We start from the raw sequence: 12,942 nt of genomic DNA on the forward strand, positions 1-12,942 counted from the left end.
ACCTCAACAAAATTACATGTAATATTTTTTGCTCATAAAAACTTGCATTTTTTTTCTGGGACTAACTTTGTATTTAAAACTGAGATTATGCACATTTGCTTTTTCTTAATCTCTTAAATCATACCCGGTAAGTGGTGTCTTCTGAGCTACTGTTCTCTACTTTAATTATTTCAGTCTTCTGCTCTTCTGATTCTTCTAAAACATCAGAGTTCACTAAAGATGATCTTACATATAACTCTTTAAAGAAAGGTTGTTTCATTTTACGATTACAACTGCAAAGAATAAAACATAGGAAATAACCTAAAGAAATGTATAGTGTTTATACTACTTTTCACAACTTAGGTAATGACAATCTATCACAGAGAAAGGGATCCTTTTATATAAATTTATATGAATGTACTGACCAAATCTGAGCCAGCAAGGCTGAAAAGTCAAATCTTCGACATTAGAAAAATAAAGGATATCACCATGGAATAGCTTTAAGGAAGAAGCCCGCAGTATTAACTTCTGCTTCTAAAACTAAAACAAGTACCTTATAAAAGGGTTGTTATTTTTACCGTGATGCTTAATAGTCTGAATAGTTTTGGAATAATATGGGATTTTTGACCTTCGAGGAATTTTTCTATTACATTCTTTTCTCTTTCCACAGTCACTGTCAGAAGTTATATCCGTGTCTCTTTTTGGTCTGAGATCTTTCTCGGGAACATTATCTATTAAAGAATTAGATGTCTAGAATAAAAAAAAAAAAGTTTATTAAAAGTTCAGTTCAGTATATAAGATTAAAATTTCAAAATTTCCTAAAATATTATGACTTTTGACAAGATCAAGTGTTTATAAACTAGGTTACGATTGGAATTAAAGACAGGGGATTCAGTTTCTAGGAGGGACAAGTAAGCTCCTACGAAGTTGACTCTCTCAAGATAACAAGTACAAACTGGGAAAAATACAAACAACACAACAAAAACTATCTGGAGGCCCTGGAAAGTGACCAACAGCAGGCTTACCGTAGTGGGGAGCTGACACTTGGAAAAATGACCAGAATGGGGTGTTTCTGTTTTTATGGTTTTTAGCCAGAGAGCATATCCCAATCAGTACTATGTAAGGAGTCTTAACACACAGGTAGAAAAACCCCAGACTTGTGCATCTAAAGGATCAAAGGATAGTACAGAGTAGACTGTCAGAAGCCTAGTGAAGGATAAAAGAAATGCACTGCCGCCTAAGGGACAAACTTCCAGTTTAAGTCAAAGCAAGTTAAATGCTTGCTACAACGAAAACATCAGTGCTCTCTGGAGGTCTATAACAGCACCTACAGTCTCCACAACACAACATTCACCAAGTCCAGGATAAAATCCAAAATTACTCACCACAGGAAGACCCAGAAAAACACGTCTAGTCTCAAGAGAAAAGGCAATCAATGGAGACCTAGCCTGAGAGGATCCAACTGTTCAAGTAAGTAGACAATAACTTTAAAATACAACTATGCTCGATGATATAAAAGAAAATATGCTTGTCATGAATGAAAATAAAAGTCAGCAGAGAAACAGACACCATAAAAAAAATGGAAATTTTACAGCTGAAAAATACAAAGCCTCAAGAAAAAATTAACTAGCTGGGCTTAGAAGCAGAATGAGGCGATATTAGTGAACCTGACGATAAACACTGAGTCCAAAGAGTTCTCAGTTTACTCAAGGCTGAAATAAAAGGTGGGTGGATGGAAATAATGTGAAGTACAGCAGAACAGCAAGATAATCACATGATGAAGATATGAAGAAACAAAGAAACAAAGAAAATGAAGAGTATGGTACCCTTTTCTACCACTACTACTATAATACAATCCTATTTCTGGAAATGAAAAAATATACATACACACGAATTCATTAAATATAGATTGTTTCTGGTTGGTCAGCTTGTACCCAATTTTTATTTTACATGTTCTTAACTACTTTTTCTTCAACAAACACATCGCTTAGAAAAATAGGAAAAACAGTTACTTCATTGAGAAGCTGTAAAATTTGATCATCTAATTTCTGAAGTTTTATCTCATTCTGAAAATCGTTCTCATGATTAACTTTCTCTGGATCCGAAGATGGACACACAGATATAAAGGACGTCAAACCAGTATCTGCTGGTGTGCTTGCCAACTGATCCGAGGGAGCTACCTCATCGATGGCTGGTGTTACCACTGGCATACTATCAAGGATCTGTGACACAGAAACAAACCAAAATCCTTTAAATTTACATTTATTCATTAATTAAAATTTGAAGGTATCTTTTATATTACAAAAAAAAAAAAACAGTACTATACCTCATCTTCACTTATATTTAGGGGAGAATCAGAAGAAACTAAATTATCCAAAAGACCTTCAAAGCACTGCAGGCGCGATGAATTCATTTCTGACAAATTTACCGGTTCACCAAATATGTTCTTGCAGTCCAGGATTCTAAGCTGTGGCAAAGTCTGGAGCATAATTGCTCTGTACCCTTGGAGACAAATCATTCAAAGTGAAAACTCAAAAAAAACGGTTAATTGTTTCTAGAGTAAGCTAAATTTATCAGCTTTTGGATATATCACCTGAATGAGAAAATTAGTCCTAGAGTGCAACTAGTAAAAGTTGCTTTTTTAAAAATAAAAATAATAAAATTTTTTAAATACAAATTAAAATAAAAGCTATTTAGTCCTCCTCCAGCATGTAATCATTAAATGCAAAACAAACAAAATGCTCCCCCCACCTTCCCCAAAACTCTCCTGATATAGATCAGAAAGTTGAAATCATCACTGCTGGCTTTATCTTTCATAAAATTGCTTTAAAGCCATAAATGCAAGAAACTAGTAGCAATTTATTCTGGACAGGAAGCCAAAGAAGTCCTTCGTTTATCTGTAATATGATTAGTATAAATATAAACCAGGATGATGTGGATAACAACCAGAGACAGAATTCTGCTAGTGAGGCCCAAGCATTAGTAAAATTAAACACCCCCATTGCTCCCCCTTAAATTACAAAAAAAGGTACAAACTATAGGAACTAGAGTTCTCGAGAAAAGATTGTGAGAAAAAAACCCAACTTGTGGGTTAGCAGAGAAAATAAAAAGTTTAGAAGTAAGGTTTTCTTCCAAGAAAAGGGTTTCCCCAGAAAACTGAAATCTGCTCTGATTTTCTGGGAGACTCCATCATACGGCCTTAGGAAAACAGTTGATCTCAAATCTGTTATATTCTTCTGTGAAACAGAACTATCAGACAGGTTTCCATTCTGGGAAAAGCCTCCTCATAGCTGCATGTTAATGACAGATGGGAGCCTCTGTAGCCAACTTCCACCCGAGCAGATCTCTAGAATGGACATTCCCATTCTACATTTGTATCCTGCTACTCGGTTAAGCAATTTGAGATAAGTGACTTCTAGAAACAGCAATCTGGTCCGCTTTATCTTTGCCAATCTCATTGATTCTGGATTACATCTAATGGCATTTCAGCAGCATCTTCTACATACCTTATTAAGTTTTCCTCTTTAAAAAAATCATTTATTTAGTAGTAATTTAACACATTCACATGGTATAAAATTCAAAAGGTACACAGTAAAAAGTTTTCCTAACATTTCCTGATTCTCAGTGCCTCTTTGCACTCTTTCTACATTTCCCGATCCCCAGCTACCCAATACCGGAGCTAGCCATTATCATCAGTTGTTTGTGTAGCTTTCTAAATATTTTATATACATATACTCAGCAAAATCACACACTTGTTACCCTTTGAACGCAAATGGTAGCCTATTAGATGCAATGTTTTGCAGCTTGCTTGCTTTTCTTTTTCTTAACAGTATATCTTGGAGATAACTGCGTATCAGTAGCTAAAGAGCTTCTAAACTCTTTTTTTATGGCTGCATAGGATAAGAATATATTACAACATAATCTAATGTTGAGGCATTCACTTATCAAATATAAAACTATCTAAATACAATTACTTATCTGTTCACCCTGTGTTCCTCTTTAAACATCAATTTAGTTTGTCTTAATTTATTTCCAATTATGTTTTTCCAAATACATAATAAAAAGTTGCAAAGCTTCAGACAAATAAAAAGAGGTCAGAAACACCAGATGCAAGAATGAGGGAGTTTTGAAATATTAACTACTACAAAAAGTATTAATTGTTCATACCTGGTACTCGACAGACAGGATTATCCTTTCCATTCTTCTCCAAAATAAGATTAGTCAAGAAGTGCAATCCTACCATGCACTGAAGCAGGTGATGGATACTATCTATACAATTACTATGTAGGTCAACGTACCTAAGTTTATGTTTAATTCCATGAAGGGGCATCAAACCTGCAATAGGAAAAAAATTCTTAATGCCACAGCAGTAATTTTTCCAACAGCTAATTAAAAATAATTTTATATAGGTTATATTTCGAGAAGCAAAGGAGCAGCATTAATAAGAACTTGCTGCAAACAGCGACATCTAATGAATAGGGTATCAGTCAAGTCAACTGTTGTTTTGAAGAAACACAGGGTTGGCATCTCCTTGAGGCCTTAGCCCAGAGGTTCCTGGGCTTCGGTTTTCTTCCAACAAAACAATGACCTCCCCAGGCCAATGCCCGTACTTACGTGAGAACAGGCATACACAGTGGCTTCAGGCTCTCATCAACACACCATTTTTGATTAGCAGACATAAGCAAACACTGCAGCATACGTCAACTTTGTTGGTTTGAACATAAAATACAAATAGCACCCATTTGATTTAGCTTCCTGGTAACAGTGCTTGCAGGGCCTACCTAGAGCATGGCAATGTTAGGAGTCAGGTTTGTGGCAGAGGCCACTGGTCCCTGGCACCACACCTCCTTTGCCAGCCTCCGACTTCAGCCACAGCTGTGGTGGACGGGGGCCATGCACACAGCCAGTGTGCCACCCCGAGCACCTACTGATTCTCTTTTCCTGCCTCAGAACTTTCCTCAAAATGGAGCTTGTAAAGCAAGTTAACACCCCCAGGGCCTCCCCTCAGCAAAAGGGGAACTGTCAGTGGATGAATGCTCTAGGCTCCCTTCCTTTGGAAGGACCATTCTTTTTTTTTTTTTATTTTTTAATTTTTTGTTTATTGCAGTAACATTGGTTTGTAACATTGTATAAATTTCAGGTGTACATCATTATACTTCTATTTCTGCATAGATTACATCATGTTCACCACCCAAATACTAATTACAACCCATCACCACACACATGTACCCAATTATCCCTTTCACCCTCCTCCCTCCCCCCTTCCCCTCTGGTAACCACCAATCCAATCTCTGTCTCTATGTGTTTGTTTATTGTTGTTATTATCTACTACTTAATGAAGGAAATCATACGGTATTTGACCTTCTCCCTCTGACTTATTTCACTTTGCATTATACCCTCAATGTCCATCCACGTTGTCACAAATGGCTGGATTTCATCGTTTCTTATGGCTGAGTAGTATTTGGTTGTGTATATATACCACAGCTTCTTTATCCATTTGACCCTTGATGGGCACTTAGGTTGCTTCCAAGTCTTGGCTATTGTGAATAACGCTGCAGTGAACACAGGGGTGCATGTATCTTTACGCATTGGTGTTTTCAAGTTCTTTGGATAAATACCCAGCAGTGGAATAGCTGGATCATTTGGTAGTTCTATCCTTGATTTTTTGAGGAATCTCCATACTGTTTTCCCTAGTGGCTGCACCAGTTTTCACTCCCACCAGCAGTGTATGCGAGTTCCCTTCTCTTCATGTCCTCTCCAACACATGTTGTTTCCTGTCTTGTTAATTATAGCCATTCTGACGGGCGTGAGGTGATATCTCATTGTAGTTTTGATTTGCATTTCCCTGATAGTTAGTGATTTTGAACATCTTTTCATGTGCCTGTTGGCCATCTGTATATCTTCTCTGGAGAAATGTCTGTTCAGGGGAAGGACCATTCTGAGGTGCACTCGACACTCTTCCTCAGGTCTTATTGTACAGTTTTGCTTAGTTTAGTACTCTCCACACATAAATTCAACTTTACTCACCCTTTTTTTCAATTTCTTCAACCTGACTAGGTTACTCTTCTCTCCTCAGTGATCTTTACCTGGCTAACTTGTACGCGTCTTTCTTACAGGGTTGTCTTTTATCTTCTTCACAGTCCTTACCACTAACTTCTACTCACCTGTCCCGTCTTCAGAGTCTTCTCTGATCACTCTCTACAAGATTAGATGTCCTGTCATGCATTCTTACAAGCACTCAGCATTTCCTCTTAATTTACCATCACATTTCTAAGTCCTTGCTCCCCATTACTGGGTCTTCCTCTTCCGTTTCAACTTTAGAGTGCCCCTGGGCTCACTCCCGGCCCTGCTCCTCTATCCATATGCTCTCCAGAATCTTCTGCAGTTTCATGACTGCAAATACCACTGATGTGCCAAATCTACGTCTCCAACTGTGATACCTCAGCACAAACTGCAGATTATACATACACACACACACACATACACACGTCTAATAGGGTTCTCAAACTTAAGACAGAATCCTTAATTCTCATCCCCTTATCTCTAAACCTGGTCCTCCCCCAATCTTTCCCATGTCAGGAAACAGTACCATCATCCACCTGTTACCACCGAGAAAACCTGTAATTATCTTTCTTATTTCCTTCATTTCCTCATCTCAATCCATCAGCAAGTGCCATGAACTCTACCTGCAAACCATCTCTGTTCACTCCTCTCCACCACTTCCACCCCAGTCCAACTCTCCATCACCTCTCATCTAGACCACTGCAACGCTTCCTCACTGGTCACCTGACCTCCACTCCTGTCCTCCTAAAATCCATTCCTCACTCTCAGCTGCCAAGGGATCCTTTAAAAACCTGTATTATGTCACTTGTTTAAAGCCCTGCAATGGCTTCCTATTGTACCTGGAATATGCCAACCTTTGACCCTGCTTACGAAGCTGCATGTCATCTGGCCTTCATGTGATCTGGCCTTTGCTTACCTGCTCATCTCTTTCCTTGGCACATTAACCCCTTATCTGCTATGCTCCAGCCACACTAGCCATCTTTCTGCTCCTTTATCAAGTCAAGCTTGATCACGCCTTAGTGTCTATGTATGCTCTTATCATATAAACTGCTGTTATTTATTGAAGTGTTTCTGAACATACATTATCTTTCTAAGAATTATCTATTAGAACTTACAAGGTTGCCTCGTATATTTCCTTCATATTCCTTATCACTATCTGATATTAAGTCACTAAAATTCACCCTTTTTAGATGTAGAGTTTGATGCACTTTAAGAAACATAGTTATGTCAGCACTACCACAACTGAGATATAGAACATTTCCATCACTCCAATCAATGTGTCCCTATGTAATCCATTTTCTCTCCCACCTTCAACCTCTGGCAACTAATGATTTGATGTCTGCCCTGGTAACTTTGTCTTTGTCAGAACGTCACATATATGGAATGATGTAGTATAGCCTTTTGTGTCTGACTCCTTTCACTTAGCATAATTCTTTTTAGATTTAATTCATGTTGCTAATACAAGGGAAAAGAAACAATGGATACACGAATCAATAGTTCATTCCTTTTTATTGCCAAGTAGTATTCTTGTGTGGATGTATCACAATTTGTTTATCCGTTTACCATGTGATAGACATACAAGTGGTTTCCAGTTTCTGGAGACTATGAACAATCATATAAACATGAGTATATAAAAAGCTACATGATCATATAAACGTTCACGTACAGGTCTTCGATTAGACACATTTTCAGTTCTCTTAGGTAAATACCTAGGAGTAGGATTGCATGATTACGTGGTAAGTGTATGTTTAACATTATAAGAAACCTTCAAACTGTTTTCCAAGTAGTTGTACCATTTTGAATTCTACCAGCAATATACGCAAGTTCTAGTGGCTCCACAATTTCACCAGAATCTTGGACTCTAAGTTTATAAAACTGCATCTACTCTAGTGGGTGTAAAGTGGATCTCATTACGGTTTTAACTTGCATTTCCTCAATTACTAAGGATGCTAAACATTTTTTTTTCATGCGCTCAAAGATATCCTCTTGAGGAAGTGCCTGCTCAAATCTTTTGCTTATTTTTTGAGGGGCTGACATGACCTTGTTTTTCTTCCTCATTACAATGAAAGCACTGTGATAATAAGAACCTTCCCCATTTGTTGTTGTTTCATCACTAGAGAACACTGCTTGATACAGCGATCCTCAATAAATATTTGTTGAGTAAATAAATGAACTGTCTTACCCAAGATTCACATTTTTCCAATGAGGAAACTGCATCCAAAGAGTAATATACTTTGCTCAACATCACACAGAGTGACAGAACTAGGGTTAATACTCAATTCTACTACTTTCACGTCTTTGGGGAAAACAGTTTCAAAAAATTAAAATACGTGGGGCCGGCCTGTGGTGTAGCAGTTAAGTTCGCGCACTCTACTCCAGTGGCCCAGGGTTAGCAGGTTCAGATCCCGGGCATGGATCTACACACCGCTTATCAAGCCATGCTGTGGCAGTGTCCCATATAAAGTAGAGGAAGAGGGGCATGGATGTTAGCCCAGGGCCAATCTTCCTCAGCAAAAAAGGGAGGATTGGCAACAGATGTTAGCTCAAGGCCAATCTTCCTCACCAAAAAAAAAAAAAAAATTAAGCTATTGTTGCTACTTCAGCTTAAGGGTAGGGACTAGAATTTTAATTAAATAATTTTTTTTGTACATTAAACAGCTAGCATAGGGTAGTATTTTTCTAGTGGGGAGAAAAACAAATAAGAAGAAGAATGTTTCAAATACCGTTAAGGATTATGAAAATAATTAGAGGAATTTTTCTAGTTCTAACAGATTATTCTAAGAATAATTACAAAACTTTGTTCATTTTATCAGTGTATCACTTTAATCAATTAAAAAATAGGTAGCAATTTTTAACTTAGATATGATAAAGCCAAAAAAAAAAAAAAACTTATTTAATACTCAATTTGCAACAGTGTTTGGAATGGTATATACCTACACTGTCCAATGATGGTAGCACTAGCCACATGTGGCTTTTTAAATTTAAATTTAATTAAAATTAAATAAAATTATAAATTCAATTCTTCAGTGCACTAGCCATATTTCAAGTGCCCAAAGGCCACATCTGACTATTGGCTGCTATACCAGACAGCAGATATAGAATATTTTCATCATTATAAAAAGTTCTATTGAAACTATTCCTCTCTATATAACAGTATATTGGTTAATTATCTAAGATTAAAACATTATTCTCCCAAAGTAGGTCCTTCCCATCCAAGTTTTTCTGTTACTGATCACCCTAATTTTTAATTTCTATTTTTTATTTGGCTGTAGCTTTGGCACCAATGAAAAAGAATTATACTGAAACACACTCTCTAGATGAGATTTTTGGTCAAAAATTGGATTATTCAGTTTTTGTTTTTTTGATGAGGAAGACTGGCCCTGGGCTAACATCCATGCCAATCTTTCTCTGTTTTGTATGTGGGACGCCGCCATAGGATGGCTTGATGAGCAGTGTGTAGGTCCATACCTGGGATCCGAACCTACAAACCCTGGGCCGCCCAAGTAGAGCGTGTGAACTTAATCACTATGCCACCGGGCTGGCCCCAGATTATTCAGTTTTTCAACATGCTGAGCTCAGTCTAACTCATCACAAGTGGCAAACATCCAGCATTATAGAAAACATAAGCATATCTACTTACCACTAAGATCATTTATGTGGTTATAAGATAAATTCAGTCTAGTCAGATTAATTAGTGCTTCGAGTCCTAAAATAAAATAAAAGCCTTTATAGGATTCAAATAATTAATTAGAGCTATACAGTTACAATATTATTTCAGACTGTTTTGAAGCAAATCTACAGTCTAATAACAGTTAAATCAATTTTATCAGTATTTTGAGAAACACTTAAAAAAACTGATAAATTTTCTAGAAGAAAACTTCTTATATAATGAATTTTAGGGTCAGTTTTCAAAAGTTTATGATAATATTTATTCCACTCTTTTGGGAAGAAGAAAAATGTACTTAAAATCATCTTCCTTATGCAAAGTATTACATGAAAATCACTTACAAACCTTCTATTTTTGTGATCAAATTGCAGGACAAATTTAAAGTGCATAGTTTTGTCAGTGTGCTGAGCCCTTCAATTTGACTTATTTGATTAGATGACAGATCTAAATGTCGTAAATTCCAAACATGATCAATGGCTTCGATCTTCGAGATGTTATTGCAATGAAGATTGATGGCATGAAGGGTTGAATCTAAAGACAACTCTGATATGCTGCAAACGAAAATACACATTATCAAAAACAAGTAAAAAATGGATTTTCAAATCATGCCTAAATAATTAAAATTAACCAAACAGCATGTAGATAGTATGTGCTGTACTCATTCCATAATGAAATCCTTCCTATTTGTGGTAGCCTTGAAATGTCCCATAAGGTACAGTGCTTCTTACCACTAACCAGTATTCTGGACCATTTATATAAATGATAAACCCACTCACGTGAGGCAAGTGACCCTGGGCATTTCTAGCTTCCACATGCAAACCAAGCCATCAGCAGACAGCGAAGGCAGTAATTGTAAAGGCCCTGGATTCAGAATACACCAGTGCAAATCTGCACTCTACCACTTTTTTTGCTGTTACTTGAGTAAACGAATGAATCTCTCTAAGCCTCAGTTTCCTCATCTCATTTAATCCTCACAACTCTAAGCAGTAGTTATCATAAAGATACTGAAGTTTACAGAAACTAAATAACTTGTCCAAGTTCTTACAGTTATTACCTAACTGAGCCGGTATAAATCCAGCTCTGGCAATGTAGTTTATACTCTCACTTTCTTCACTGTCTTCAATGGCTATTTAACCCAGAATGCAGTTCATTTCAAAAGAAACCACGCGATATGGCTATTTCTAGTGAAAAAGTCTGTCCTCCCTTGTTGAAATTTGGAACGCACCTCCCCTAAACAGAACTCATCTCTTCATTCTCTCAATTGCTGCTATTTACAACTGGAAACCCTCCTGAAGACAGCAGCTTCAGGGATAAACTACAGTGCACGTGGTTCAGAGGTGCTGGATGGAGGTACAGTCAGGGGCCGGGACACACAATGTCGTGGATATCTGTTCTATGTTCTGTAGCAGCTACACTAGAGCTGCAGGAAGCAACTTTGGCAACAGGGAAATGAGAAGTTCAGCAGTCAGGGAATAATATGAAAACAAGGAATTCTGGTTTGCTTCCAAATTAGCATTAAGAATCCCAAATTCAAAATTAAAACACAAAAACACTTTGAATATGCCATAAGGTCGTTCAGCTCATCCCTTAGTCTTCAGAATGAAGCATAATAACCCCTGGGAGAAAAAGATAAAGCATTTCTAAATTTCAAACTAGCAATCCCTAAATGCGACTGTTTGAAACATTTTCCAATTATCTAGCTCCTGTCATTTACTGAGATACTATGTAGTGCCAGAGCTTATGCGCTATTAACACATGCTCTTAATGACAGCCACTTGTTTTCTGATACATTTCAGTTTCTGGAAATTAGTATTGTGCAGATAATGTGATACAGTAGAAAAAGTATCAAAAAGACAGTGAAATTAGACAGAAACGGGCTTGAATTCGAACTTAATCCCTCACCAGCTGGCATGAATCATGATGGCAAAGTTATTTAGATCCTCTGAGTCTCAGATCTGCCGCTGGTAAAATTCCTACCCTGCACAACTGTTACAAGGATTAGTGATGATATACATAATGCGCACACATAGAGGACCTTCGGTAAACGGCAATTATTAAATATAAATGTAAATATTCCTTTGAGAAACATCCTCCTGGGGTTTCTGGCAAATTTTAGATCGGGATCCAGAACAAGATGCTTTCACTGCAGGAGCAAGGTTAGCAGGGAGGAGCGCACGCCGGAAGCGAACAGCACGCGCAAAGGCACAGAGAAGCCCACCGTGGACCCGCCCGTAGCTCAGCATGGCTCATCAGAGTAACGGGAGAGGGGGGAGCCTGAGACGGTGCGCAGGCACCAACCAGCCACGCAGCACCCAGAGCCCGTGCGCGCTGCAGGAGCCCGGGCTGCAGGGAGAGGCGAGGGCGAACGGCACACGGCACGGCCAGCACTTGCCAACAGTACGCGGACGCGTGCCTCACGGCGCTCTGCAGCGGCGGCGCCGGGACGGGGCCCGGGGGGCCGAGGCGAGGCCCCCGAAGGGCGGCGGACGCTCGCTGCACGGCGGCCACGTCTCGTCCCGGCGAGGGAAGGACCCGAGGGGACCCGACAGGGCCCGGGACGACCCGAGTCCCGGGGCAGAACCACCAGCAAGGGCGGGCGCGGCGGCTCGGCAGGCCGGGGGGCCGGGGCTCGGCCGAGCGCTCAGGGGGCGCGGCGGGCGGACACCGGCGCCCTCACCTCCGCAGGCCCTTGTCCATGAAGCACACGTCCCCGCAGCTGCTGTCGCCGTCCTCAGGCTCGACTTCGGCTTCCCCCGGCGCCTCCATGGCCGGCGACGCGGAGCGGATCTTAACCGGCGCCGGCCGGTCCGAGGCGGCGAGGGGCGGGGCGAGACCTCCAACCGCCGGGCACTCCCGCCCTGCGCCGCCGCAGAGCCGGGCGCCGGTCTCCGGAGGGGCTTCCCGCCCTTTTACGGCGGCGGCGGCGCGGCGCGGCGCGGGGGCGTGCCGTAAAGCGGAACGCGTTTCCGGCGTGAGGCTGTTGCGGCGTGAAGGGGCGTCACCTGTGGGGCTCTGCCGTGTGGTTTCTGCCGTGTAGGTGACTGGCTGCTGAAGGCGGCTTCACGGCAGTTTGTGTTTGCGTACCTGGGGTCTTACAGACCTAGGAGTTGTTCCCCCGCGGGCCCCGGCCTCTGCCGTGGATTCGGGAAGCTTCTGCGCGATGCCTTCCCCATGTCAGGGCTTCCTTAGCGAGGAGGGTCAAGAGGACGCCCGTTCTCGTTCCCGGAGGCGCT

General features: G+C 40.2%; 1 protein-coding gene across 2 annotated transcripts in view; it reads right to left on the reverse strand.

The window, feature by feature from the left end:
* LRRCC1 (leucine rich repeat and coiled-coil centrosomal protein 1) overlaps positions 1 to 12,545 on the reverse strand; it is a 31,904-nt gene extending 19,359 nt beyond the window's left edge. For both annotated transcript variants that reach the window (XM_087420384.1, XM_004441141.3), the window contains exons 1-8: positions 12,387 to 12,545; positions 10,055 to 10,260; positions 9,683 to 9,748; positions 4,147 to 4,314; positions 2,306 to 2,481; positions 1,992 to 2,201; positions 533 to 729; positions 125 to 272 (exon numbers count right to left, since the gene is read on the reverse strand). In XM_087420384.1, coding sequence (XP_087276510.1) covers positions 125 to 272; positions 533 to 729; positions 1,992 to 2,201; positions 2,306 to 2,481; positions 4,147 to 4,314; positions 9,683 to 9,748; positions 10,055 to 10,260; positions 12,387 to 12,475 — 1,260 coding nt within the window. In that variant the 5' untranslated portion in view covers positions 12,476 to 12,545. The remainder of the gene's footprint in view (positions 1 to 124; positions 273 to 532; positions 730 to 1,991; positions 2,202 to 2,305; positions 2,482 to 4,146; positions 4,315 to 9,682; positions 9,749 to 10,054; positions 10,261 to 12,386) is intronic.
* Between the last annotated feature and the right edge of the window lie 397 nt (positions 12,546 to 12,942).

Source organism: Ceratotherium simum, chromosome 31 (genome assembly GCF_057802395.1).
Source record: "Ceratotherium simum simum isolate JZ-2026a chromosome 31, ASM5780239v1, whole genome shotgun sequence".
In the NCBI taxonomy this organism is placed as follows: Eukaryota; Metazoa; Chordata; class Mammalia; order Perissodactyla; family Rhinocerotidae; genus Ceratotherium; species Ceratotherium simum.